This window comes from Poecile atricapillus, chromosome 2, assembly GCF_030490865.1.
Source record: "Poecile atricapillus isolate bPoeAtr1 chromosome 2, bPoeAtr1.hap1, whole genome shotgun sequence".
NCBI lineage: Eukaryota > Metazoa > Chordata > Aves > Passeriformes > Paridae > Poecile > Poecile atricapillus.
Genome location: NC_081250.1, coordinates 23,637,631 through 23,665,374, shown reverse-complemented (window position 1 = coordinate 23,665,374; position 27,744 = coordinate 23,637,631). Strand labels below are relative to the sequence as shown.

The 27,744-nt window shown below is 40.5% G+C and overlaps 3 protein-coding genes across 6 annotated transcripts; 2 read left to right on the top strand and 1 right to left on the bottom strand.

Moving 5' to 3' along the window:
• Positions 1 to 1,050: 1,050 nt before the first annotated feature.
• FAM133B (family with sequence similarity 133 member B) lies at positions 1,051 to 15,799 on the top strand. Of its 3 annotated transcripts, XM_058833134.1 has the most exons (11): positions 1,051 to 1,232; positions 4,863 to 4,960; positions 5,651 to 5,729; positions 7,898 to 7,972; positions 8,145 to 8,177; positions 8,574 to 8,642; positions 9,240 to 9,335; positions 10,540 to 10,587; positions 12,199 to 12,291; positions 12,562 to 12,606; positions 13,927 to 15,799. In XM_058833134.1, exons 1-11 carry the CDS (start codon positions 1,209 to 1,211, stop codon positions 14,011 to 14,013), a joined length of 747 nt encoding a protein of 248 aa, XP_058689117.1. In that variant the 5' UTR covers positions 1,051 to 1,208; the 3' UTR covers positions 14,014 to 15,799. The 3 variants fall into 3 exon arrangements, with proteins under 3 accessions (XP_058689117.1, XP_058689118.1, XP_058689116.1); XM_058833135.1 differs by lacking the exon at positions 12,562 to 12,606 and having other exon boundaries at positions 13,927 to 14,154; XM_058833133.1 differs by lacking the exon at positions 13,927 to 15,799 and having other exon boundaries at positions 12,562 to 13,861.
• Positions 15,800 to 15,943: 144 nt separating this feature from the next.
• CLXN (calaxin) lies at positions 15,944 to 21,415 on the top strand. Of its 2 annotated transcripts, XM_058833136.1 has the most exons (6): positions 15,944 to 16,693; positions 16,931 to 17,086; positions 18,540 to 18,644; positions 19,627 to 19,778; positions 20,606 to 20,710; positions 21,279 to 21,415. In XM_058833136.1, the coding sequence occupies exons 1-6, from the start codon at positions 16,636 to 16,638 to the stop codon at positions 21,324 to 21,326; spliced, it is 624 nt and encodes a 207-aa protein (XP_058689119.1). In that variant the 5' UTR covers positions 15,944 to 16,635; the 3' UTR covers positions 21,327 to 21,415. The 2 variants fall into 2 exon arrangements, with proteins under 2 accessions (XP_058689119.1, XP_058689120.1); XM_058833137.1 differs by lacking the exons at positions 15,944 to 16,693; positions 16,931 to 17,086 and adding an exon at positions 17,095 to 17,460.
• Positions 21,246 to 27,712, bottom strand: RBM48 (RNA binding motif protein 48). Its single transcript, XM_058833127.1, has 5 exons — positions 27,588 to 27,712; positions 25,554 to 25,744; positions 25,278 to 25,423; positions 22,796 to 23,331; positions 21,246 to 21,819 (listed from the first exon to the last, which is right to left on the bottom strand). The coding sequence occupies exons 1-5, from the start codon at positions 27,699 to 27,701 to the stop codon at positions 21,736 to 21,738; spliced, it is 1,071 nt and encodes a 356-aa protein (XP_058689110.1). The 5' UTR covers positions 27,702 to 27,712; the 3' UTR covers positions 21,246 to 21,735.
• Positions 27,713 to 27,744: the final 32 nt, after the last annotated feature.

Genomic DNA, 27,744 nt, shown 5'->3' with positions numbered 1-27,744 from the left:
TAGATCCCAGTAACTCCCGGGCTTGTCTTGGATGTAATATTAACCCTGCCGATATTACAATGCTTTATTTTGCAGTGCAGATGGCTAACGAGGTATGAGTACACACTTTTTTTTTTTACCCTCTCTTTTTCTTATCTCCCTCCTCCCGCTGAAATAGGACCCAATTCTATGTTTCAGGCTGCTGTTTCATAATACCTTAGTCTATGCATCTACCGAAGGCAAAAGGAAAAGTGAACACTGCGGTTCCCTCTGTAACTGACCACTAGAAGGATCAAGAGGAGACAAACCTCTCACCAGGAAATCCTGCCCTCTCCTGGGAGGCAGATTCCAGACGAGAGCCGCAGGATACAAATGCACATTTACATTTCAGGGCTCCCCCTCCAAAGGCTGTCCCGGCGCTCGCCCGGCCGGCAGCTCCTCAGTAGGATGGAGCTCCTGGAGCGGGTCCAACTGAGGGCTACAGGGATGGTGAAGGGACAAGGGCATCTCCCGTGGGAGAAAAGGCTGAGGTTCCCGGATCTGTTCAGCCTCAAGAAAAGACTGAGAGGGGAACTCATTAATGTGTATAAATATCTGAAACCGGGGTGCCAAGACTATGAATCCAGCCTCTTCTCAGTGGTGCCAAGCAATGGGACACGAGGCAACGGGCAGAAACTGATGCACAGGAAGTTTCTCTTGAATATGAGGAAGAACTTCTTTACTGGGCAGGTGACCACGCACCTGTCCATAGAGCCTGTGGAGTCTCCCTCACTGGAGATATTCAAGAACCATCTGGACAGAATCATCTGACGTGCTCTAAGACGACCTTGCTTAATGAGGGAGTTTGGACCAGACGACCCACTGTGACCCGTCCAACCCGTCCCATTTTGTGATTCTGTCTCCCCACAGCTACCACCGCCCTGCAGTAAAACTCCCCTGCCCTCCCCTTGCTCCCGCCCACTCCCCGCGCTGCAGCCGCGGCCCCCCGGCCCCCGCGGGGCGGCTCTGGGCGGAGCGGGGCGGGCGCTGGCAGCGAGGGGCCGGCCCGGCGCGGAGGCGCTCGGCCCCAGCAGGCGGCGCTGTGTGGCCGCCGCCATCACCGCTCCCGCCGCTCCCGCAGCTCCGCGGCCGCTCGGGGCCGAGAGGGGCCGCGGCTTCCCGGGCGCGGGGAAGGGCCCTGGGCTGGGCCGAGGCGGCGGCGGGCGGCGGCGCGGGGTCACGGCGGCGCCATGGGGAAGCGGGATAACCGTGTGGTGAGTAACGCGAGCAGCCCGGCTGGGCTCCGCCGCAGCCGCGACACCTCCGGGCGGGCCCCGGCGCAGAGGCCGTGGGGAGCCGGGCGCTGCCTCGGCCCGGGCGGGCCCGTCCGGCCGCCGCCGCGGCCCGACCGCCGGGAGGGGCAGAAGGGGCCGCCGGAGGGACAAGAGCGGCCCGGTGCCGGCGGGGCTGCCCGAGGCGGGCCGGAGGCTGCCGAGGGCCGGCTGGGTACGCGGCGCCGGGACTGGGGTCCGGCCGCGCTTGGGGCCCCGCCGGCGGGCGACAAAGGCGGGCCGTGCCCTGCGCTTTGCCCCGCCCGGGCCGAGGCGCCCCGGGATCTGCCGGAGTCCCGTGTGGGTGGGTTGTCGCTCCCTCGGCACGTGCTCGAGGCTCCCTGGCAGAACCTCTGATTGCCTTGTCAAATCCGGCAGCATCGTGACTGACGGCTGCTTTGTGATCTGTCGAGGGAAGGAGATTAAGATGCTGGCCTGGTCCGTACAAAAATAAAATGTTCCCAATGGGAGTTGCAGCAGTCGCTGAAGTATCTCTGATCCCAGCTAAGCCGCATTTCCTTAAACTTGGTGTTCATCTGTATCCGAGATCTGAAATTGAGCTTTACACCGCACTCTGCTGCCTCGGGAGCCAGCGCTCAGAAGGCAAAAAATGCGCTTCTACAGACCTGACTGCAGAGCCTGAGTTCATACATAACTGAAACACGTTCATCCTTCCTCCTATTTTTCTTTAAATGTTTTTGTACCAGTTGGCCTTTTACCTTCTATTCGTAATCACTTAAACAGTGTAAGTTTGCTGCTAAGTTTTATGACTAAACACAAATCATAATACTTTTTTCCCTTTCTCCGTTTCTTGTATATGCCATGAGTTTGTACTTGGATCTGTTCACATCTTTGCAAACCTTGGTGTCTTAGTATGGTAGTAGACATGAAGGACTCAGATATTGTATAGATCGGTGGCAAAGTCCTTCTGATTGCTTTGCTGACCTATCAAAAAATGCAGTCTACTAAGAAAGAGTTGACAATGTATTAGGCTTCAAGACTGGATCTGTGATTCAAATGTCCTGTAAGGTTTTCAGGTCTGTATTTATTTACTCTTTATTTTTTTTAATGGGACAGCTGGGATAAACCTACCAATGTCAGCAAAACTTTATCTTCCTATATAAGGTTAATTATGCCATCATGGCATAGTGCATCCTACAGACAAGTTATAATATAGGACCCTTTGCTCCTCAGGTATGATCGTAGAGATTTCTCCTGTTACTCTCTGCCATGTCCCTTCATACAGCATAGTTTTTTACTTTTTGGAGATGGAAAATTAACATGCTTTTTGCACATCTACAGGACATTTGCAAGGCAGTAATAGTACTGCTTGCCCAGAGAAACCTGCCTGACAGCAGGTGTCTTACACTTCTCATCAGCAAGGAAGCTATGCAGCAAATACCTTGGTTAATACCTGCTTGAGGAAACTGTTGAAAGGAGAAAATGAATGTGCAGACAATCACTTTCTTTATTGAGAGGGCATTTCCATGCTCCTTCTGGCTAGTGACGTGCAGTTTGGCAAAGTAGTGTAAATACTTTTCAGAAATGTTTATTGGTCAAGTAATTCTTTATAAATAAACCTGGTTGAAATTACAAGAACATGTCTTAAGACATAAACCTAGAATATAGAGCCGTACACAGTCATTAAGTACTTGCTGTGGTAAAGTTAAACAAATCCACTGAAAGGAGGAAGCTTCCTAGCCAGTTATCCAGGGGCAGTTTGAGCAAGTAGAAAACCAGCATTTGACAGCTGTAGCCTCTTCTTCAGGTAGAGAGTTTTGTTGGGAAGTGGTAAGGTGTTCATTACTTGTTAGCTCAGGTAGGAAAGTAGCTGATTTCTATTTAAGAGCAGCATGAGATTTCATTTTTTTAAAAATAATTGCGTAAGAAAAGCTTTCAGATACAAATTTTTGAATGGTAACCAAAAGTCAGTGTGCTCACTGGAATGAACCAAATTTCTAGTGGATTTAATACATGGAAATTACCTTTCTTTAGTGAAAACCGTGTTAAAATAGTGCTGTCCTGCATTCCTAAAGGAGCTCCTTTTCCACTCGAAGCTGAACTCAATTACAGAAGTTTTATTCATTTTTAGATTTGTCATGTGAATGCCTTTTTAAGTGTTGTAACTACTTGAGTGCATACATCCATCTGCTACTTGTTTCAACTGGCACACCTCCGTGTTTATTTGCCCATGTTAATTAGCCTTTTTGTGTGAATTAAAGCAACAAAGCAAAGCCCCAAGAAATGGCAGAAAATGTCCCCTTAGAGCTGCAAAGTCAACTTGAGTCAAAAAATGCTCCACTTCAAGGAGTCAAGGATTCCTTCAAGGATTGCTTCAGAGTGGTCCAGCTGGTGAATCTGAGCCAAATTTGTGTGGGCAGTGCTTCCTTCCAGGCAGATGCCTCATCCCAGGCAGAGCCTGAAGAGCCTCTCCCAGGACCAAATGTATCCCCAAGAGCTGAAGGCCGCCAGCCTTCTTGCAGTCCGGTCCAGAAACTCAGCATTGCTATGGTCACTGGTTCTGCAGTGGGAGCAACTGGAGGGGAGGCAACAGCTGCTGCTTCTGACAGCTTTCACAAATGCTCACTTACTGTGCATGGTGGTTTCTGAATGCCTGATAAAAAGCAGTGTTGGACATGCGAGAGCTACACAGATGGTCAAATCTTTGCTTTGGATCTACAAAATGTACTATTTAAAAAATTGTCTCAGGCTGGGCAACCAAAGCAAGTAATTTTTTTTTGGCTATTTGATCTTTCTCCTCATCTCCAAGCTCAACAGTAAGAACAGTGCATGTTATGTTCTGCAGAAATAAAGTGTTGGGGTGACATAATTATAAAAATGAATGAAATAAGGGGATATATGTACCTCCTTTTCACATGAACAAAATATTGTTGACATAAAAATTATGGAAGTGTTTTTCCATTAACTGGTGAGGTGGATTATGAATTCCACATTTTAATTTAATCTTTTATAACACAAAGAGGATGGATAGGTTTGAAAGATGGAATACCTCATAACAGTTGGATTATGTTTGGGTTTTGTGGGTTTTTTCCTCCTTGAAATATCCCTAAGTCACAGAATTTTGATACATGTATAATTGTAGCAAAGTACCACTGCTGGCTTGTTTTGGGGCAAGAAATTTCATGCAGAATTTAGTGACTCCTGTCAACAATTTTGAATAGAATTTTAAAGGCATAGGATCAGTTGTCCTAGCAAGTGAGAGCTGAAATTTAATTACATTTTCTATATCCCAAGGAAGACTATTTCAGAAATCATGATACTGTTCTTAGTTTACAAAATCATAGCTGAAGGAAGGGAATTGTTGTAAGGAACATGGTCTTTTTGTGGATCAGTTCCTTCTGCCACAGTATAAGTCCAACTGAAAGCACTTACCTGAGTCTTTCTGCCATACTGAATCAACTCAGTTTAGCTAAATATTTTATATTCTTAGAAACAAGTCAGAATTATTTTTCAGGGAGTGATAAAAAGTTTCTATGAAGAAAAAACAAGATATTTTGATATCATAGTGTAACTGATGAATTTGGTATTTCTTCTTGTTGTTTCATATTCAAGGCTTATATGAATCCCATAGCTATGGCCAGGGCACGAGGTCCTGCCCCAAATTCAGGACCAACAATACAAGACTACTTGAACAGGCCAAGACCAACATGGTAAGTGGCACTGCCTGTCTACCCTTTTGACCTTTTAAGTAAAATATTTGCTCCCTCTTACTAAAATGTCACTGGTGCCTACTTCCTCCCCAGAATATCCTGTAATAGATTTGGAAAGATTTCTTGTCTCTGGCTGAGGTATTCTATTTTAAACATGTATTCAATCGTCTTTTAAAAACAATAGGATATAATTTTGAAATGTATATTTTACATTTGTCTATATTTTTTTGGCAACAGTTTCTCAGAAAAGGAAAATGTCATTTTCTCTCTTTCTCAAATTGTAATACCTAGACCCTGTAGATGTATTTAATTTGTAAACAAATTAATCTCTAAAAGGGCCATTTTGCTGGTATATTCTTAGAACCCAGTTTACCCTACCCAACAAAACCATCATTTTGAGATATTATCAACAACTTCCTTTATGTTCAATCCTTCTGCCTGCCCTCATGAGACATTAGAGAACAATTCACCTAATTGCAAAGTTAGCGTTAGATCTTTTGGAGGGATTTAATGACCGTACTTAAGTTATTAGGGTTAGGTTACCATATGTGTAACATCTAAGATGCTTTCATTCTCCTTCTCTTGGAAGTTCAACCAAGGCTAAACTTCAAAAAAACTCCACAGAAAAGTTAGAAATTGAAGAATGTATTTTTAATTGTAAAATTGTGATCTATCATTCTTTTCATACAGGGAAGAAGTGAAAGAGCAACTAGAAAAAAAAAAGAAAGGATCCAGGGCTTTGGCTGAATTTGAAGAAAAGATGAATGAGGTTGGTAATGTTATTAGCATGTATTAGTTAATACATGATTCTTTTTATCTAACATGCTACTTCTGTTATCATTTATAGTATCAAGTAGCCATAATATTTCACTGGAGCTTTTAATGAGTTACTGGTTTTTTTTCATTTATGCTGGAAATTGACTTTACAACTTCACCAGTGAAGAGCTACTTTCAGTTCAGAGAAAAAACTATATAAAACATTTTTTAAATTTCTGGTGAATAAAACCTGACCTTGTCATAAATGTAAATATATTTATACAAATGCATGTGCTTATATCAGTAAATTAAAGTGCATTTTCAGGTATGATAAACCAAAGTTGTGCTAATATTCACTTGTTTAAGGTCACAGAATCCAAGTACAGTGAAAAAAAGTGTGTTTCTGGAAATAGCTGTCTTTGGCAAGGAATATACATGTAATATTATTATGGGAGAAGGCACAAAGGATGGCGCTCACTCAGATAGGACTATAAAGCACTTGTTTTTCTCTCACCCTAAGCTGGTTACAACACATGCTGGTTTCCTGATATAAATGCAGTTGTTCTGATGTTTGTGTTCTGCACCTGCTGAAGATCAGCACAGTATTAGAGAGTTTGATGTGTAACTCCTGTTGTACAGAAGAGAGAAATCGGTATACAATTAATTTAATTGTTTCTATTCCTTCTTGGGTCCTGGTATCTTGAGATAAGATTCAGTAATCTTCATCATTGTATGTAAATTTCTGGTTGAAGCAGATTATGGTCCTCCTCTGTCATTGGAAGGGCATAGTACCCATAATACTCTTGCTGTACCTTTTTGCCTAAGAAGTTGTACCAGGATGTGGAGGGCCATGGGGTGCTGTTCTGAGAGCATCAGTTGTTCTGCACTCTGAGTTTTAGCTTGGTGACTTTCGTTTAGTATTCTATCATACTCTTTCCTGATATTATTTTTGCTTAATGTGAAATAAATGAAATTGGCATGCATAGAAGTTACCAACCTTTCAGGTTAGCAGGGTAGGAAAGGATGCAGGGAATCATGAAATTATTCCTAAAGCTCCTAAGAACAAATCTCTGAACGCCCAAAAATATCACAAGGCTCTGAATGAGGTGCTGTCTCCTGTATTTTACTGACAGTTGTCAGACATTTCTGTTTAAAACATAACACTAGCACAGTCTTTAAAATAATGAAGCACAGGCTGTTGTGAGAGACCCCTCAGGTAGCTCTGGGTACCTCGTGTATCAAAGTACACAACCACAGATGCTGCCTTGGTCCATGGAAGCACATTACACAGTGCATCCTGGCTAATCTGCCATGTCCCTCAGCAGCTCTGTTCAGCTAATTCACAGTGTGCTGATGTGGGGTCTGTGTATCATCCTGTGTTGCACAGGTTATTTGATTGCTGGTCCTTTTGTCCCCTCAGCAAACAACATGTGGATGACCTGTGTTTTGCCAATTCAGTACCAATACAGCTTCATTGTGAGGATCAGAATTATAAAGAAGGGAGCACATGATGTGTCTGACAGTGCAGATTGAACCTAGCAGCCTTTGAGTTTCATGGGGGCAGGCTGGATGTTTCAGAGCTCATTAAGAGGACACTTTAGGTAAATCTAGAAACCAGGTGGGGCATTGAAAAGGAAGAATGAGAGGAGATTATTATTCATTCATTTGGTGTACTTGGGCTAACAGAATAAGAGCGTTTCTATGAAGATGCCTGTATTAACTTGATATAATTACTGCTGACACCAACAAGGCCCAAAATACACACTAGAGATACCCATACGTTGAACATGGGCCAGGAGAAGTTGTCTCGAAGTTTTGTTTCAGGTGATTTTTAGAACTAAGACAAAAATCACCATTTTTCTGGTAGAGTACCCTGGTTTTCTAAAGTGCTCTAGCAAGAACACTGTGATATAAAAACAAAAATACCATAATTGATGACTTTCAAGATAAATGACAATCTCTTAAAGCCAAATAACTTGAACATTAAGTGTGAACTAATACTGTATTTTGCTGAATAATAAACTTCTGTAAAATCAAGTGTATTACAGCTTTGGATAACATCATATATTTTTTATTTTCTGTGGGTTTTATTAAAATTATAATGTCAGGTAGAGGAGAGCTTAAAAAAAACTGTTCAGAAATGACCCTCCTGTTACTGTTTCCGTTTGGTTTTGTTTTCAGAATTGGAGGAAAGAACTGGAAAAACACAGGGAGAAATTACTGGGTGGAAATGAGAGTTCTTCCAAAAAGAAGGAGGTAAGTTGTTTTCAGTTGTATACATTCTGTGTTTGGAACTGGATTTATCATCTGTGTTGCCAACACAGAATTTTGTGAATACATTTTAAAAGCTATCATCAAAGTTTATAAACCTAAGTGCATGCCAGAAAAAATGATGCTAAAGTAACGTTTGTTCTATTCTATTTTTAAGAAAAAGAAAAAGGAAAAGAAGAAATCTAATAGGGTGAGCAAAATTTTCAGTTTTCTGAGCTTTTTTGCTTTCGGGTTGTGGCTGTTTGTCATTTAAGTTCTCTTGGAAAGAGAAAGTATAGCTGTAATTTTGATTTTTAGATGTTAAATTAACTTTTATTTAGAAAGGGTTTGCATACATTTGGTACGAGGAAAATTAAAGGGAGGAAAAGAGCATTAAATAGATATTATTAAAAGAAAAATGTTAGAAGTGGTTTAGAACTTTATTTAAGAAAAATCTATGTAAGACCAGCTTCTTAGAAGTAAAATTGTAGTGGTTATGCTTTGAAAATTAAGACATTTTAAAGAGAGTGTTTGGATAGGTTTTTGAGTGTTTGCCAGACAAAATGCTGCATCTCACAAGCTTCACTTTTTGTTGTGTTTGGTCAAGTTGTCTTCATCTTCCTCTTCTTCATCAAGCTCTGATTCTTCCAGCAGTTCATCTGATTCAGAAGATGAGGTAAGAGCTAACCTTCTGGAATCTATCGTATTTTATTCATGAGGTTTATTTAACACAGATTTTGATAGTATGTTTTAGAATATTTTGAGGGGCTAGTTTGGATAAAACCATTTAGTTTTTATGCATTTGGTATATATAATAAAGTTGTGAATTTTAGACATATATATCTAGTCAAAAGTTTTTATATGAATACTACAGATTTTGACATCCTGGCTTGTAAACTAGATCCATTTTAACACTGAATTGCTTCTTCTGATAGAATCCCCTATCTAATCATGAAAATGCAAAAATACCATGTTTACTTTCTAGCAAATATCTTTGTTACAGATAATCAGGTTCTACAGCACACATCTAAATAATAAACAGAATCTAGAGAGCTTGGATTTTTCACCAGTTTGCATTTTTTCAATGCAGAAGAGTTATGAAGGTCCTCCACTAAAATTTTCAATTGTAGTGTACTTTATTCCTCAAGAGAACATTATAACATGTAGGAATTTGATGTTTCCTTTTCTTTACATTCAATGCAAATCTTTAATTCTAGTGAGAATAAATTCAAGTTTGTGTTTTTTCTTCTTTTTCTACAATATTTGTGGGTAGGATAAAAAGCAAGGGAAGAAAAGAAGAAAAAAGAAGTATCGCTCCTCACGGAAATCTTCAGCCAGCACAACTTCAGAATCTGAGTCAGACAGCAAGGTAAATACACAGATGTGTTGTTCTTGGCAAGAATTCTTGTTAGGTGTTATAAAACCATAAAGATTTCTGACTTTAACATATATTAATATGGGTTTTCATCTTCCACATTTAATGCCGTGTATTCTCATAGGGTCTGAGCTCCACTTGTATCTTCCACATGCAGTGTGGAATCTACCTCCACTAGCCACATGTGTAAAGATCAAGAGCCTTGGATCTTTGGAAGATGAACACACTTTATTCCAGCAATTTTTAGTCATTTTTTTGAATCCAGACATATGCAGCTTTTGTGCTGCTCAAATGTTTAATTTTGATACTACATTAACACTTAAAATGCCTTTTGAATATACAATTGAACACCATATCTGAAAATGCAGGTATTGCAGGATAGCAGTGGCCAGAACGTTGTCTTTCTAAATAACTGAGTAGTTTCCTGTTGGACAGCTGAGCCTTTCTCAAATGCATATTAAATTGAAGTTGTCTTTTTCCTCTTCTGAAGTGTAGCAATGTAGGTAAGTGGGCTTTACTGAGTGAGCAAAAAGTGAAGATGCATGAGGCAGCTTGTTCTGTTACATTAGCATTTTTCTGTCTTACAGTGTATAGTTACCGTACTTCTTGCTAAAATATTAATAATACAATGAGTTTTTAAGATTCTCTGTGTAGACTTTATTACCAGCTTTCACTGGAAAACCTAATTTGGTGGGATATAAATTGTAATGAATGACTGTTTGCAGACACCTATGAATTTGTGCTAATGGGAGGTTAAAAACTTTTCCTATATAAAGGGATCCAGAGATACCCTTACTTCAGAAAACTCATGAAGATACATGAGGGAAAATTAATTAATGTTTAACCTAGTCTGATCAGCAGAGATGGACATGGATAAAGGAAAAATATTTCCAACTGTTACGTGTTACATATGGTTACAGCAGTGATAGCTGGTATCCTTCCCAAAGGCTCTCTGATTGTCCAGCAAGGATGCTCTTACCTCATTCCATACAGACCTTATCATGATGCTGGATCAGGAGATTAGCAGCTGCATCAAAACTACAGCTTTTATATAATTCTTGTCAACTGCACAGTAGAAAGGACAATCTTGAAGAATTACCTTCAACAGACATAAAAACACTATTGATCAGACTGCTTTGGAGATTTCTTAATTTTTCATTAAATGATTTTGTTGTGATTTGTTTTCCTTTCTGTTTAGGATAGCACAAAAAAGAAGAGGTCAAAGGAGGACTGTGAAAAAGAGAAGGTATTTTTATTCTTGAAATCCTTTGATCAGAACTGCATTTTGCATACATAATGGATATATCTTTTTTTAATACTGAATGCCTTACTTTACATCTGTCCAAACCCACACAGTCAGAAGGTATTCAGTGCACCCAGTTTGAACTAGATGTTTGGTTGGATTCAGCTCCTGGTTTAGTAATTATTGTTAGTGAAAACCACTGGATCTGTTCTTGTTACAAAGGTAAATGAAAACTGAATATAATCTGCTATAGTACATCTGCTGCATCTTTAGTGTTCAGGGGTTTACCTTTAGCTGTCACATTGAGCTAAAAATGTGTGTGATGGTATTTTCAGTGGCATACCTAGATAGGTTATTGACTTGTTGCTATAAATTAAGAAACTTAAGTAGAGGGTCTCTTTATTTGAATGTAGTCATAGATACTATACTTATGACAGCTGTGAAGAATTGCAGAGAAAAACGTATTAGTTGAATAAAAATGACCTTATTCTGTCATTTCTCTAAGCATGAAAATCCTCTCTCCTTCCCACCACCCACGCCATTTTGTACACTCATCCATTATCTTAAACGTAAACAATCTAATTGATTTCAATTTAGTTATTTGTACACTGTGGATAAATTAAAAGTGCTTTCAGAGTCCACCCTAGTATTTCTCTCTAGTTAATTTTCTTTCTTATCATGTCTTCTCTGGTCAATAGTATTGACTTCCATGTACAAATTCTCCATTGCATAAGGCAAATGTAGTGATTTTTTCCCCCCTTGCTCCTGCTTCTATTTTAGTGTCCATTTCCCGTCTCATCCTTTTGAATGGCTTCTCTTTGAAGACCAAGTATCTGCTATGGTCCCTTCTTGTAGCTCTACTTCCACACATCTTTTGAAAGCCAAGGGCACTTGGGGACTAGAGGTCTTCTCCTACCTGCAGATCCCCCATGTGTCAGATGGGCAGCATCCTGTGTACTTGTCATGAGTTGTTTTGGGAAGTTTCTCGTCTTAGAAACCAAGTGAAAGTACCTTCAGTCTTGAGAGCACATTGCCTTGTCCAGAGCAAAGCAAGTGCAGGGAGCAGAAAAGTAGCTCATCAGAACAATCACACACAGCATCAGAAATGTAAAAAAACTCTTTTAAATGCACAGGAATAAAATATGATGTGTTGGAAGTACAGCTGGCAGGGACAGCTTGTCCTGGTTCAGCATGAATACAGAGGGAGCTTTTTCTTTCATGAACAAAACAAGAGTCTGAAGCTATAGTGTTTGTATGTATAAAGACATCTTCAGTTACTATTTACTTAAAAGTGGTGAAATGTTCTATTTTCAAATGCTAACTCCTCCATGTGTTGTTATTTAAAATAAGAGACTGTTATTGTTCCTCTCACTTTTAGACAATGGCTGTATCTTGGTAATAAGAAAAGGGAATATACAGCAAATTATTATTTTCACTAAACGTTGATTTTAACAGTTTGGTGGGGTACTTTGATGATGACGCAGTTAGTTTAATGTCAATAATATTTTAACATATTTCACAACTTAGAAGTGATATTTCAATCTTAAATTTTAAGTAGAAGTTTTATAAAATGTGAAAGCTCCAACTTTACTCACAAATTATTATTTTGTGTAGGAAGGTAAAAATCACCACAGGAAAAGGAAGAAAGCAGATCGTGATGGACCTTTATCATCAGAATCTGTATCTGAATCGGATCAGACAGAGGAGGTCAGTGTGAATCCTCAGTTTCAGATGTTATAGTGCTTGTAGCTTCATTGAGCTAATGAATGAACTAGCTTAGATTTAATACATTGTTAAAACTGTTCTGCACTGTACAGATGAATTGAAGAGTGCAGTGCACTAGAAGTTGTTTTTATTTTTCCTTTTAAAATAAATTTTTAAGGATTGTTTAGCTTCTATCACCTACAAGTAATTTTGAATTAATTTTCTTGAGAATCAACTTCTTATGGATACTACTTTTGGTTTAATTTTCTTTAGGTGCAAGCAAAAAAGAAGAAAAGCAATGAGGAAAAAGAGAAAACAGCAAGTATCCCTCTTACTGTAGTTTTAGGGTATAAATACTCTGTAAAGAATAATTTTTCACTCTTTTACCTATCCGTGTGGTATCAAGTAGGGGAGCAGTTTGCCACACAGACATCAGGCCTGTTCCTTTATTAGCATTGTGTGTAATTCCTTGGAAAGCCTCTGCCGCCATGGGAAGGGCTTTGGGACATAATTGCTACAACATCAATGCCATTATAACTCTTCTCCCGACCAAATAAAAAGCTGCCAGAAGCCTGTTGCTTTTCTTATATTTTTTATTTGTATCTGTTGCTAAAAGTGAGAGGAAGGTTCAGCAGTGATTTATATAGAATGCAGATTTACCACATGTACCTGAGGTTCCTCAGTTAGGTGTATAGTGGGTTTGGGATCCTAAATGCTCACTTGAGATGTGTTTGTATCTGTCTCCCCTGTCAGCAGCAGTGTTCCTTATCAGGCATCTCAGTTGTCCACATGAGGTAGGGCAAAGGGAAGGTTACCTAAAAATACAGGCATAGGAATATTAGTGATACTTAGTACACATTTTTCCATGGAACTTGTTTGTTTTTTCAGACTCATGAACCATTTTCCATAACATTTCTAGTGATTGCTTATGGTCTTTTTCATAAAATATTTGTATGTATAAGGAATATGTGTAAAACAAAGCTTTAATACAGATTGTTTCATTTATGTAATGCCACACCCATTTGAGAATTTCAGTTGAAATTCTGCTTGCAAAAAGACAGGATTGCATCTCTTAGCTTCTGTATTACAGTGATCAGCATACTACCTTCAGGACTGAATCCAGTAGGGTTAATTTGAATGTATTTATATTTAGAGTTGAGATCACAATTGTTTAATTTTAAACAAGGTACAAGTGATAGTCTAGCCACGTGCAGTTGAGCTATTTAATTTTACACAGTGAATTTAAGTGCTTACTTTAAAATCTGTAAACATCCTAGTTATTCCCAAATATGTCACTACTGGTCAAAGCACTTCCTTATTACTTTCTCAGTAATCTATATTACTCTTTCTATATCTCTGAAAATAATTTAAAATATTAGGAAATGTAATAATGACAGTGATGAGAGGTATCAAATAGCCATACCATGGAGGAGATAAATTTAAATTGAAGACTGCTCATAGTAGTGCAAACTGCTTGGTAAAATATTTCTTTTTGTGATTTCTCAATAGGCTTCTGTAGAAACTGCTTTTGAAATATCTTTCAAAAGATATCCTTTCTGTGTTCTCATTTTGCATTAGCAGAATGTAATACTACAATACTTGTAATTATACAAGAACTTCTTTTTTTTTTTTTTTTAGGATAAAACAAAAAAGAGAAAGAAGCACAAGAAACATGGTAAAAAGAAGAAAAAGAAGACTGCTGGTTCAAATTCAGATTCAGAATAATATTTTAAAACAACCTGAGACTATCAACAGAAGTGCAATGACTAAAGGAAACTTAAACTGTGAAATGACAGCAAACTTTACCAAACTGCATGAGTTTTCCTGTGTTTTAGAAATATTCCTAATCTTTCGGTAGCCAGCCAGATGCAGCTGTGCTAGGAAAGACTGTTGTTGTTGCCTGCTGCTTAATACATGAGGTACAACTTTTATAAAATTCCAGTAAGTGGTGTTAGATGTTTGAGACAATATGAGATGGTAGGCCAGCTGAGATGTAAAATATTGGAAAATGAGAGTTAAACTTTTTAGATAGTAAAAATAGTATTTTGAAGCATTAGTAATAGTCTTTATTTGTAAATCACAACAAATTAAATCCCAAGTTTATCCTGCAGGTTAATATTATGCATAAACTACTACAAGCTGGTGTCTGCTAATGGAAAATTAATAACATTTAAAAGGCTGCCTTTGTAGGAATGTGTATCATTTGCCCCATTACCGTCTCCATGCTTATGAGAAAGGGAATGCTACTATTTTGGCTACCTGAATGGGATGCCTTTGATTCTTGCAAATCTCTGCTCCTTTTAATCCATGCATCTCTGCATTCCTGGGAAGCTAGAGCTATTGTCAGCAGGCTTTTCTGAATGAGCAGTTTTGAGCTTCCAAGCATGTGCTTCTGCATTAAGCAAGAGCAATGACATTTTTCAGTATAACTGACAGTCAAAACCTGAAGATTTTACCTCTGCTTTTACAAAATAGTGATAGACCTTTGCTAGTAAATATGCATATTTCATTTAATGTAATTTTGGTTTAATTGAAAACTTCTTGCAAACACTGGTAGCTTTCTTTGCATTACCTTTAGAATTGTTTTGCATGATTTGTACCATTTTTAAATTAACAAAATGCAGGTAATCATTTGTTGTAACCAGTTCTATCAATTACATTTCACATGCAGATTTTCATGTATGTATTTAGTTATAGTTAAGTTCATTGCTGTGTTTAAGTGCACACTTGCTGAAGTTATTTAGCATGTAAAAAGCAGGGTTTTGATACCTTAACAGCTTCATATTGAAGCTGATTTTACTCTAAGCAAGTTCAGTGGCAGATCTGTTATGTGACATGTCTTGTTAGATAAAAAAACTACTGCCAGAATCTCATTAAAGATACTGTTTAAACAGTTTGTATTTATATTTTTGTACTTGAGGGCTACAGAATGTTGACCTAAGTCATAAAGCTGTTTTACTTTAGTTTAGTTGCTTTATATAACTGAAATAAAAGCTTTTTTAAATTAAATGTGCCCACAAGAAAACACGAGCAACCCTTTGATTTTAGTTTACATTAAATTCTCACTTCTTCACATCTTCCATTTAAATATTGATTGCTGGGCCTTCTGTTAGCCTTTAACAAATGCCCATCCATCTCAAGTAGTCAAATATAGTTTGTATTTTTGATCCACCCCTTTTTTCCATTGCACAGGTGCTAACTTAGAACTTACCTCTATTGCATATGGATGTTTCAAATGTTGTGTTGCCAAGAATTTCTGGACTTTTAAGACATTGATTCTTAGTCTGCAAACCATAACTAAAATCTCTGGGAGAAAGATGATTTCATAATGCCATATTGTACAGAGAAATAGTCTTCAACTTCTTGGGAAAATACAACCACTGAGTTGCAGCAATGTGCATCTAAACAACAGTAGTATTTTCATCAACTATTTTATACTCTTTGGCTTGATGTTACCAGTTCCAGACACTCTCGTCAATGAGGTTAAAATAAAAGTGATATGCAGTGAACAGAGGGGTTTGATTTGGGGTTTGTGTTTAGTTTTGTTGGGGCTGTTTTTTTCTTTAAGTTGTGGTGTTGTAGTTTTGGTAAAAGAACCATAATGAACCATAGCATAAATGCCCTGTCCTGTGTGATACCTTATTTGACTTTTACACAACCACCTGCCACAGAAAGAAATAAAAATGGAAATGAGACCCAGTCTTCCAAATACCTAAGCCGGTATGTCATTTTAATTGTGTGACTGTCACTATCTGTTCTGCTCAGCTGTGGGCTTCGACTGCTGCTGTCATGCTTGGGATAAAGGTGTAGCCGCTTAAGGGGCTTATGGGCTTTGTTGACTGAAAGGGAACTGCTGCAGTTTGCAATAAGTTGGCAAATACATTGAGTCGCTCTTGCATGCCCTTTTTCCTGAAGGAAAGGTGGAGGCTGGTCTCAGCCCTTCAGCTTTCCCCATGTGCCCACGCCGAGGTCGTGAGACAGTGTCGGGGGTGTTGGGTGGCACCTACATCCATGTTCCAAGTTCCAGCAGAGGGGCAACGTAGAAATCGAGCAATGTTGGAATAAGAGTGCTTTAATGTATTTTTGTCTTCTGGCAGCAGATGAACAAGCACTATTGCATGTTGTGTTTAACTTTTAGCTCCTTTTTTCCCCACAAACGTTTTTAGAAATTTGAAATGCAGTTATTTTATTTTTTACGACTGCGGTTTTTCTGAATGCGCATTAAGACTTGCTCTCTGTTTCGCCTGTGTGTGTGTTCATGTCCGGCCCGCCCCTGCGGCCCCGCGAGGCCGCGGCCGCCCCCCACGCGTTGCCGGGGCAGCGGCGGCGGCGGCGGCTCCCGGCGCCATGAGCAGGAAGCGGATGAAGTTATTGGTGGACTCGCTGACCCGATCCTCCAAGCACTGTGAGTCTCCCCCGGGCTTCAGGAGCCGCTGCCGCCCGGCCGCCCCCCGTTGTTCCGTGCTCATCCTCCGTGGCCCTGTTCGCCCCCCAGGGGAGGCCCTCTCCCGGCGCCCCCGTGGGAGCAGCGGGGGGGGCGGGGGGGGATATGGGTGTCACGGCCCTGGCGTGTCCCTGGGCCTGCCTCCTGTTTTACCAGCTTAATTTACAACCTGCGCTTGCTTGTGTTTGGGCCGGGCAGTTAACAAAAGCGAAGTGGAATGTCTGGTGAACCTCTTTGACACGCTGGTGGCCAAGGCCAGCAGCCACTTTGCGGGGGCCGGGTTCGACCGCACCGTGTTCCGAGACACCCTGCACAGCGCCTTTGGCCTGACGGATGAAGTGATGCTGGACCGAGGTGAGGCGGGCGCACTGCTCCCAGCACCGTGGAAGGGGTTGGGATGACCGACGAGTGTGTCCGTACCAAACAGCGCCGTCTCGTCCCGGCCAGGACGGCAAAGGAGGAGTAATGCTCGGGAGCTGTTGAGAAAATGGCATCTTTTCTTTAAGGGGTACAGTTTTTGCTTAGCTCAGGAGAGCTCACGCTCTGGTTGGAAGCAGACCAGCCACAGGCAGTCGTGCTGCCCTGCGGCCGATTATGTCGCAGCCGCTGTAGTGTCATGACAGAAGAGGGCGGATCGCCTTCCTCTTTTCTCCGGTGGTTCCGCCGGGAGCTGCGGTCGCTGCTGGGCTCAGGCCGGGAAGTCGCAGGAAGGCATTCCGTCACAGCGGGTAACTTTGGGAGTAGAGGCTTCGTGAACAGCATTGAAGGGCCTGGGCAGATAGTGCAAAGAAGTGAGAGAAATGAGCCAAATAACCCCTTGGAAGCACAGTGATACCTGTACCAAGGTCCATGTTTACAGTCACTGTGAAAGTTGAATGAATGATCTCTGACACAGAGGTGTCTAGAGGAGTATGTGGAGCAGGCTTGAGTCTGCCGTTCTTTCAGTCTTGGGCTGCCAAGAGCCACCCTTGGTTCAACTTTCTCCATGTCTCTAGCAGGAAAACCACTTACATGCCATAAAATAAAAACTTGTTGCAATTTTATGCAGCAAGTCAAGTGTATCTTGGAAGATACCTCACAATGCCTAACACATTCTTAAAAATTATTTTAATGCTTACATGCAAAGGGGCTGATTTCAGTTTGCAAAAGCAAACCTCTTGTCTTCTAAGTCAAAAATGCTTGGCTTTTCATAGAGAGGTGTTCCTTCAGCCAACTAACTAATTAATATTCTAAAATACAAATTATTATAGATGATAGTGGATGCTTTGAATTCAACCTTGGATTTGAATTACTATAGTACAGGCTATATGAATAGTGAAGCCATGAGACTGAAAGGTGCTTAGGGAAGGGAAAAGAAAAATATTTTGTTACATGACAGACAGGAGGTTATTTTTCTTTGTATATTTAATATATATTGTTTCTAGGATTACTTTGTCCAGGGTTTTCCGAGACAAAACCTAGTAATTTCAATCTTAATCTGTATGTGGAATTATCCCTTACTTTAAGGGACAGTGGTTTATTTGCTGTACATCTGCATGGGCGCATACTTCCTGTAGTGATTTAAGCCAGGAAGGCAACAGATCAAACAAAACCTTACCAGGCAGGGTTCTGGAGTGGAAGATCAGTAAACTGAGGGGCAGAATCCCTTTCATTGTTACATTTTAGAGTCAAGAATGGTAATCTTACCTTGGTGAAAGCAGACAAACATCTTAAGAAGAAATACAAGTCATAATTTTACTGAATTAAAGAAAACATTCCTTTTTTGTATTTCCCTATCATATAAATTTGTGTCTAATACACTTCCCAGTGTTCAGTACTTTTGATAGAAGCAACACTGGCAGCATCACTGTGGTGGAATGGGTGGAAGGCTTAGGAGTGTTACTTCGGGGGACACTGGAAGAGAAGATGAAATGTAAGATTGATCTGTATGCTAATATTTAGTAGTAATGAATTAATAACACATTGTTTTTGTTATAATTTAGTAGTTACTCTTATGAAGTATTTGGTAATTGAGAAGTTTTCTTTTGTATAGTTTAATGCAATGAAACTGAATTCTGAAATGGCTTCTTTGAGACAGAGGGATTTTTTTTCTGTGTAAACTGCTGTTACCACAGGCACCACCTTATTTTGTTGCTTACAGAATCTTGTATTTAAACTGAAGTTTATTCTACAGCATACACTTTTTACAGAATACGTGTTTCTGTATTCAGACACAAAATTAGAAAGAAGCAGATGAATCTCTAGCGTTAATCTTGGCTAATTAACAGTCTCAAGCCAAGCAAGACCAGTGCCAACATTCATTTACTGGCACAGTGGGGACACAGTAGCAGTTGCATTAGCTCCAGCAGTTCTTCAGCTTGGAAGCAGAAATGGAAAAAATATAAGATGGTAATGAGAACCTCCATAATAATGATAAAGATGGAGGAGAAAACATAGCAAGAACTCTAGAATTTTAAGCAGCAGGGAAAAAAATAGAGCATGTGGGGTGAAAAAAACCACAATAAAGAAAGGAGAATGACAACATGTTGTTTGCACAGTTCCCAGGTTGCAGCATTAGCCATCCCTACTGCATTATATAAATTCATCTGGGAAGTGGTCAGGGGTGGTACAGCATTAGAATGTGTGTCCAGGATGTAATTCAGTGTGTCAGTACAACCACAAACAGTAAAATACACATTCCTGCTCTAAGGACTATAGAAGATACTAGTGTGTAGTGAGGCAGTGTTGTTTGTCACAAGTGTTTGCCAGGAGTGTTTCAGCACATACCTGATAAATTTGGCTCAATTGATAATGCTGTACAATGTACAGTTGACATTTTCTGTCTGTAGGTAAAAGCTTGAATGCTATGTGATTATAGTTGGTAATCAATTTGAAATGTATTTGTATTTCAAAAGACTGCTTTGCCATTTATGACCTGAATGGTGATGGATACATTTCAAGAGAGGAAATGTTTCAAATGCTGAAAAACAGCCTTCTCATACAACCAGCAGATGAAGAGCCTGATGAGGGAGTTAAGGACTTGGTAGAGATAGCACTGAAGAAAATGGCAAGTACTTACTTTGTGTGATATTGAGGGTCTTTCAAATATTTATTAACCGATACTTAAAACCTTTCTATGAGGTAACAAAATAAGATGTCTTATTTACAGTGGGATTCTGCAAGTCTCCTGAGGAAAGCCAGAAATATAATCCAGATTTAATGAGTGCCAGTCCAGTATTCTCACATGAAATTATTTAGTATGTGAATGTACTACAAACTTTATGTATAAACTAGCATGTGTATATGTGCATACACATTTGTGCATGCCCAGTCAAAGCAAAAGTCCAGTCAGAAGTGGAAAACTCAAAAGTGTAAGCTGCATTTATTCCAACAGTACAGGTATCTACAGTCACTTAATTTTTAAGTACATTTGTGTTTTATCAACTGATCATGAAATGTCTTTATCCAGTTTATGTATTCTATTAGAATAGTAAACTCAAGGTGTGGTAGCATTTAATAAAAAAGGTGGAAAGCACTTATTAATGTGAAGTTTGTCTCACAGTGCTTAATCCAGAATATCAGCTGGGGACTGTCTGTCAATATTTTAATAGAATCAAGATACATACTCTCCCCTTCCATGGCAGTGGACAAAAATTTTCACTTAAAATCAGGTCCTTCATTCCAACCCCTTTTATTTAAGCCCATCTTTTCAATTTTTCAATCCCACCCTTTTTGCCTTAGGTAAAGGTAAGTCACACAAATCTTTTCTGAGCAGAGACTAATGACCTCCAATTTGCAAATCAAACTAAAAATAGAATCTGTGTTCTTTAAACACCTTTTAAACAAAACTACAATACAATAATCCTTTCCTGAAGTGTTCCTTTCCTTTTGCAGGACTATGATCATGATGGCAAGCTTTCTTTTATGGACTTCGAAAAAGCAGTCAGAGAAGAAAGCCTTCTCTTAGAAGCCTTTGGACCATGTTTGCCAGACATAAAGGTACATTAACCTTGAGTTAAAAAATGCACAAGCCAATTCCTTACAGACACTTGCACCAATCCTGTCAATGTCAGCATGGAGCATCTTAGGCCACTGTTGGGTTCATCCTCACAGGGCTGGTTCTGCTACCCACAGGCGGCCCCTGAGCACTCCCACTCCAGGGTTGTCACAACAGAATGCTGCAGATATTAATCTCATCACTAAGGGAAATTCCAGTCCTTGACATTGTCATCCCAGTCTCTAACATTCCTGTTTCCATCTAGTTTATCTCATTCTGCAGCTGGGCCTTCTTGTCCTCCATGCCAGATCATTCCTTGGTGACACACTTGTACTGCTGAGCAGTTAAATAATTTCCCCTTCAACTGTAACTTTGAATGTTCTGGCTGATCTTCCAGTGATGACACTGTTAATGCTATGGATTTACCTTTCCTAAGCTAAAAAGCAGGAGACAGTCTTCACTGCATACACATTTCAGTTCAGTACCTTTCAGTGCAATACCTTTCTGTCTAAATAAAAATCCTGTAGTTAACTGAACTTTGTTTTTTTTTTTTTTTTTTTTTTTAAACAGAGCATTATCGCATTTGAACAGAAAGTTTTCCGGGAAACTCCTAAATAAGAACTCCAAGTTGTAACTCCATTGCTGAGTACTGTTAAAAGGGGTCTTTGTCTTCACCATTCTTTGTGATACAGTAAAAACAGTAATAATTTCAACTTGCTCCTAAGCTTCAGTAGTCCTTTGTGTTACAGCTATTGAATAAATTAATTTACTTTTATAAGTCTACCTAAATAGAGTTCTTCCCTAAGTTATAAAATATGTTACAATATGAGGTACACAGGACAACGCTGCAACAATAATACAGTATATTGGTTTCTTCATTCCAAGTAACAAACTGATACAATTTTTAACAGGGAATCACTGGGAAATACAATACAAAGAAAGTTTTTTTTTTTTTTACATAAAAAAATAAAGTATTTTAAACTATATTCTTTACAAAAGGACTGTTGGAAGATGCTGCCAGCAGTATCTATATTCTTCTTCTCTGCTTTACAAGTGGTTTGGCTGAGCTGCTCTCTGGCTTTTCCACAGACATTGAAACAGAATCTGCTACCTAAATTGGAGGGGAAAAAAATTTAGTAACCTGTAACCACACTTTTTTTATGCTCATTTTAGAGTAAGGCCACATCTCCAAGATTTGAGTATTGGGAAGGATTTATTACTAACATCGCACTTGTATTGAATTTTCCTGCTGACTAGAGGAAAAAAGTAAAAGCAAAGGCAGCATTAAACACAAGAGAGGTGAAACTTGGAAGACTTAGCACTACCATTTTTGTATTTAACTACACAAACTGATTTCAGATAATCAGTGATAGTGTCATCTCCCTTCTTCCTAACAGAGGTGTTTTCAAGCAAGGTTTAATGTGCTTTATAAACTCAGGTATTTCAGGAAACAAAGGGAAAGCAGAAAAATGTATTCTGATTTATTTAAGAAATGTATTTAATATAAAGGGCGCTTATTTATAAAATCCACATTTTCAAATCATTCTAGTTAGTCAAGGGAGCTTTTTCATATCTTAGTGTAAATGAAATGTTCTATCAGGAATGTTTGACCTGCTAATTGATTAATATCCTTCATAACAGGTTATGTAGCTTAACACATGCTTTTCAGCATGGAATTAGTGATTCTGTACAGCTTTTAATCGCATAAGAAATGCTGGAGCAAAATTACATTGAACTCTGACTTCCATTATTTTCCTTTCAGAAACTAGATACAAGTAGCACACTGGAGTCAGCAGGACTACCTCCAAATTTATCATGCCTTCACATGTGGGGGAAAAAAAAGTGTTTTACTAAAAATCACGTATGATCATGCACTGACATTTACACTTTCTCAAGTGTAGTGTAAGAGGTCTGCTGTAGAATTGGCCTGCAATATTCTAGATTGTGGAAAAGTTAAATAGTAAGAGCACTAGCTTTAAGTGGCAGATAAACTGATAATAAATGCTGAATAAAGCTATCAGAGAGTCACTATTTTTATGGATAACAAGCACCTATGCTTGAACTATCAGAACTTTAAGAATCCATACCTCTTTCAGTTTATTTCGAATTAATGTAGCTGAAGTATTCAAAGACTCATCATCCATATCCACTTTAGGTATTTCTGGTAGTTGCGGACCAATAACAACTTCAGTATTGTCCTCACTTGTTCCAATGAGGGAAAACTTGTTACCTTCTTCTCTCTTCCTCTTACGTTCTTGCAGGTGAGTTGTACGAGGCATAAACCTGTCAATTCCATTGTAAGCTGGAACCATTCTTTGCTGCATTAAGGAAGGTGGTGGAGTATGTCCTCCTGGATGTACACTTGGAGTTAAAGATGTGTTGTGACCAAAGTACCCAGAACTTTCAGCACAATTGTTATCGTAGTGTGGAGATGTTAACAGGCTCTGATTCTGATTCCCAGATGGGTATGTTGTGTTGTGGGATACCCCAGGAGAACTTGTAAAGCAGGATGGATCCCAGTTACTGGCTACGTGTGATCCCGATCTACTCCAAGGACTGTCGTGCTCAGAGCTCTTTGAGGCTGTCTTCTTAGGGCCTTCTACTTTCTTTAACACAAAGCAATCTTTAAAACAACAACAAAGAAGCACCTTCACTATTTCATGTCATTATTAGTTTTAACACCCAAGAACAAAACTTTTGATATAAATGCAGAAACAATACCAGTGATATTTGATTCCCAGCTACCTTTCTGTGATAGTTTTTAAGCTTCAAATATAACAAATTCAACTTTCAAACCAGTTTTCCAATCTAGTGCCTTTGCTGGCTTGTAACATTAAAAAAACCCAGATGTTTTGATGTTAAAAATCAGTGGGTTTACTCCCTTTAGCAGTCCTCATGCAATGAATAATGATATCTAAGTATCTGAGCACAGGGAAGAAGCTTGTGCTCAGCAATTTTCATATTCCTCAGCTTGCCCAGTCTTCAGCGCTGCCTGGGAAATTTGTGGTAGGGGAGCCTTTGTAAACACAGTCCATTCTTAACATTCCCTCAGTGCAAAGATGTGGGCTGGAGAAATTTTTTTTAAGGTTCTGGTATAAGTCATCTTCCTTCCAAAACTTGCTTTGGCATGCCTGAGGAGGCTGGAACAAGGGTGAAAGTGTGATCCCAAGTTTCCTGCCAGTGCTTTAAATTTCTAGTAACACTTTGAAAGAACACAAAAAGTGAAGGAAATACTTAATAATTAAAGCTTAAGCATTTCACTGTTTTAGTCTTAATCAAAGCCAAAAAAATTACTTTGAAAACGATATAGTTCTCTAAATACTAAGAGATGTCTCCCTGTAAACATACTTAAAATGCCTCTCTATTGGGTTTGCATGGCCTGGTTTTTTGTAGTGGGGGGCTACAGGGGTGGCTTCTGTGAGAAGCTGCCAGAAGCTTCCTCAGTGTTGGCAGAGTCAATTCCTGGCGGCTCCAAAGATGGATGTGCCACTGGCCAAGGCTGGGTGGATTAGAAATGGTGGTGATGCCTCAGTGGCAGCAGATTTAAGAAGAAAGATAAAATAAGTGTTCGTGCAGTTGTAACTATGGCCAGAGCAGAGCCAGAACGTGAGAGGAACAGCCCTGCAGACACCCAGGTCAGTGCAGAAGGAGGGGCAGGAGGCACTCCAGGTGCCATAGCTGAGATTCCCCTGCAGGCCGTGGTGCAGCCCATGGTGCAGCAGCTGTGCCCCTGCAGCCCATGGGGGGCCTGGGGGATGCAGGGATCCACCCACAGCCCATGGAGGAGCCCCACACCGGAGCATGTGGATGCCTGGGAGGAGGCTGTGATCCTGTGGGAGACCCATGGAGAGAGGGGCCCTGCTCCCAGGCTGGAGCAGCCTGTCCTTGAAGGACTGCACCTGTGGAGGAGTGACCCACGCTGCAGCAGTCTGGGGAGGACTGTTCCCCATGGGATGGACTCACCTTGCAGCAGGTCACAGGGAGCTGTTGCTCGTGAGATGAGCTCACATTGGAGAGGTTCACATGGAACTGTCTCTGTGTCACCCCACGGTGCAGCAGGGAAATGACTCCTCTCCCAGAGCAGCGGGAGAAGCCACGGGTGAGGAACTGACCACAACCCCCATTCCCTGTCCCCTTGCACTGCTGGGGTGGGGCTAGAGCTGGAAGGAGGGGGGGGTGGGGGAAACGTGTTTATAAGGGCTTATTTTAATTCTCATTATCCTGCTCTGATTTTGTTAGTAATAAATTCACTTTATGTCTCTGAAGTTGAACTTGTTTTACCCTCAGTGGTATTTGATGATGAATGATCTCTCCTGCTCCTTATCTCAACCCATGAACCGTTTGTTAAATTTTCTCTCCTCTATCTAGTTTGTGGAGGGCAGTGAGTGAGCAGCTTTGGTGAGTGCCTGGCATCTGGCCAGCATAAACACACTATAGCACCTTTAAAAGAGGTAGGTAAAAAGTGTTTTCTTTAATGGGCACTTCAGGCAAAACCCCACCCAGCCCTGAAAAACATTAAAATTTTACAGGAAATTTAATCAGGATTCTAAAGGAAATTTTATCACAAACCTCTTTGATTTGTTGCTTTTGCTATATACTTTCTTCTATCCTGCAACTTCTCTCTAGTTTCTTGAACTGTTTCAAATTCTGGAGCATAGCATACATGCAGCAAACTACCAAAGAAACTTCGTTCATCCATTTTTTTCTTGGCCACCCTGAAGGGAATTAAAGTGTATCAACAAAACTGAGGATTTTACTCCAACTCTCCAGAAACTTAACACATTGCAAGTACAGAAGGTGTAAAAGATTAAGACAGCAAGAGGCAGATACTGCCCTGTTCAATACCTTGCACATTGCAGTTTTTTGAATTTTATAAGATACACTTCAGTAAATTGCTCTGCTGGATATTCATCTAGAGCATGATATTCCTCAATGGCACCATATAATGCAAACTGTTCAACTAATTCCTTCATAACACCTAATGCAGGAACTCCTTGTATCAGTAAATAGCGAGATTCCAAATTGATAGTGTAAACCTGAAAAAAACAAAAAACAAAGACTATTCAAAAACACTCCAATTCTTGCTTTATTGCAAAAGGCAGGCCTTTTTTTCTATGTTTTCTGGTCGTTGTCCAAATCCTCTCAGAATGCTGAAAACCCCTGTGTACCCTATTTTGTAGGGCAGTAAGTGTGTGGTTATTTGGGACCTCTTCAAGTCACTGAGCAAGAGCTGAACTCAAGCCTCATGCATAGTAAGACACAAATGAGACCTAACTTTTTGGCACAAAGTCAGAGTATTACTGCCAGTTGTTGAGTAAAATCTCTTAAGTCTCTGGCCAACTTCCACACAAGATATACTCTAGTGACCAGTTCATAGGAGCTACTGTCAAAATACAGAGAAAAACATTGAAAAAACAGTCTTCTTCATAGGCAAAGGAGTTGAGCAGGTGAGCAAAACTGCTTTTTTCCACATAGGGAGTTAAAAAACAATTACCACATCTCCCTGGGGCAAATCCTGTGTCTGCAGAGCTGTCTCTTTGCCAGGGTGATCCAACAGCCTACATTTTTAGGACACACAGATAAAATCTGGATGCTGAGAGAAACAAGGTCTTCTCCCAGAAGGTTAAAAACCAAATCAAGCATTCTCTTCTGCTTTGTGTAGTGACTGTCACATAACAGACTCTAAGCAAAGCTTTTTGATGGCTCACTATGTACAACAGGCAGCTAAGCAGCTCATCCCTGGGATCAAAGAGAATTTATTCTGAGTTTGATTAAAAAAAAAACCAAACCAAAACACAAACATTTAGACTGCAAAGGTTACACATATTTCTCAAAAAACAGTATTCCGGACAAAATGGGAATTGCTTGAGAAATCAACTCTCAAAACTTCCACTATGAAAAGCAGTCTCCACAAGCAGGTCGCCTAAGTTTTCTTGCAGCAGCACACTCCCACCTACATTCTTTTGGAAAGAAGGGATTGAAGGAATCTGATGCTTCTACTATGCAATTTTGGAGGTTTTTTTTTTTTGGCTGTTTTGTCCTTCTACCTCTTTCTTGTCCAGGAAAAAGAGACTGAAATAATGTTTTTTCCACACTTGGGACATCCACACTGTTTCTCCTGCGTGTATCCTCCAGTGCCCAGTGATGGCTGGATGCCTGTAGTGGCCAGAGCTCTGTGGATACACAAGGCTCTCTGTCCGCTGCCCCACTGCGTACACTTGAAAGAACATAAGAACTTAATAGCTTTGAGACTTCATGAAATATGGAGGGTTTTGAGATTTTACAGGAGGGTGGTGATAGTGAAAGAGATGGGTCTTATGTGTGTGGGTATGGAGTAACCATTGTTCCGGCACTGGTGAGACCACACCTCCAATCCTGGGTTCAGTTCAGTGCCTCTCTACAATACACTGAGGTGCTGGAGCACGTCCAGAGAAGAGCAACAGATCTGGTGAAGGGTCTGGATCAAAACACAGATGAGGAGCAGCCCGGCAAGCCGGCGGGGGGGGGTTATCAACCTAGAAAAAAGGTGGTTTGGGGAGACGTTATCGGTTTCTGCAACTCCCCGACAAGAGAATGGAAACGGCTGTGAGTTGAACTTCTTGATCTTAAAGCTCTTTTCCAACCTTACCAGTTCCTTCCTCGCGCCAACACTTTAAAGTGTCGCTACAGCTCGTTGTACACCGAACGCACACAGAGATACCCAAATCTCGCAGTTCTGCTGCAGTAAAGAGAAGCTCCTAACGCGCAGCAGGCGAGGGCGAGGGCCAGGACCTCCCTCTCTCCCTCCGGGAGCCACGGGACTCCAGCGCAGGCCCGGCCGCCCCCCCCAGCCCCCTCATCCGAAGCGGCTCCGCCCGACACCGTCCCCCTCCCCGGCACCTTCACGGCGCGCGGCCGCCACCCCTCGCGGTACTTGGCGCGCGACTCGCAGGCTCCCAGCTGCGCGTGGTGCCGGCACGGAGCGCCCGGGCCACCGCTGCTGCCGGCCGCCATCTTCCCATCGCCCACCGCGCCCCGCGACGCGCAGCCCCCATTG

Excerpts from the sequence above, each read along its gene's own strand:
- RBM48 (XM_058833127.1), bottom strand. The coding sequence starts at position 27,701 with ATGGCGGCCGGCAGCAGCGGTGGCCCGGGCGCTCCGTGCCGGCACCAC. Across the intron at positions 25,745-27,587 it reads GGCGGCCGCGCGCCGTGAAG|GTTTACACTATCAATTTGGA; the intron begins GTGCCGGGGAGG and ends TGTTTTTTTCAG. Across the intron at positions 21,820-22,795 it reads TTCGAAATAAACTGAAAGAG|GTAGCAGATTCTGTTTCAAT; the intron begins GTATGGATTCTT and ends CCTCCAATTTAG.
- FAM133B (XM_058833133.1), top strand. The coding sequence starts at position 1,209 with ATGGGGAAGCGGGATAACCGTGTG. Across the intron at positions 5,730-7,897 it reads TTGAAGAAAAGATGAATGAG|AATTGGAGGAAAGAACTGGA; the intron begins GTTGGTAATGTT and ends TTTTGTTTTCAG. Across the intron at positions 7,973-8,144 it reads GTTCTTCCAAAAAGAAGGAG|AAAAAGAAAAAGGAAAAGAA; the intron begins GTAAGTTGTTTT and ends TCTATTTTTAAG.
- CLXN (XM_058833136.1), top strand. The coding sequence starts at position 16,636 with ATGAGCAGGAAGCGGATGAAGTTATTGGTGGACTCGCTGACCCGATCC. Across the intron at positions 18,645-19,626 it reads ACTGGAAGAGAAGATGAAAT|ACTGCTTTGCCATTTATGAC; the intron begins GTAAGATTGATC and ends GTATTTCAAAAG. Across the intron at positions 19,779-20,605 it reads AGATAGCACTGAAGAAAATG|GACTATGATCATGATGGCAA; the intron begins GCAAGTACTTAC and ends TTCCTTTTGCAG.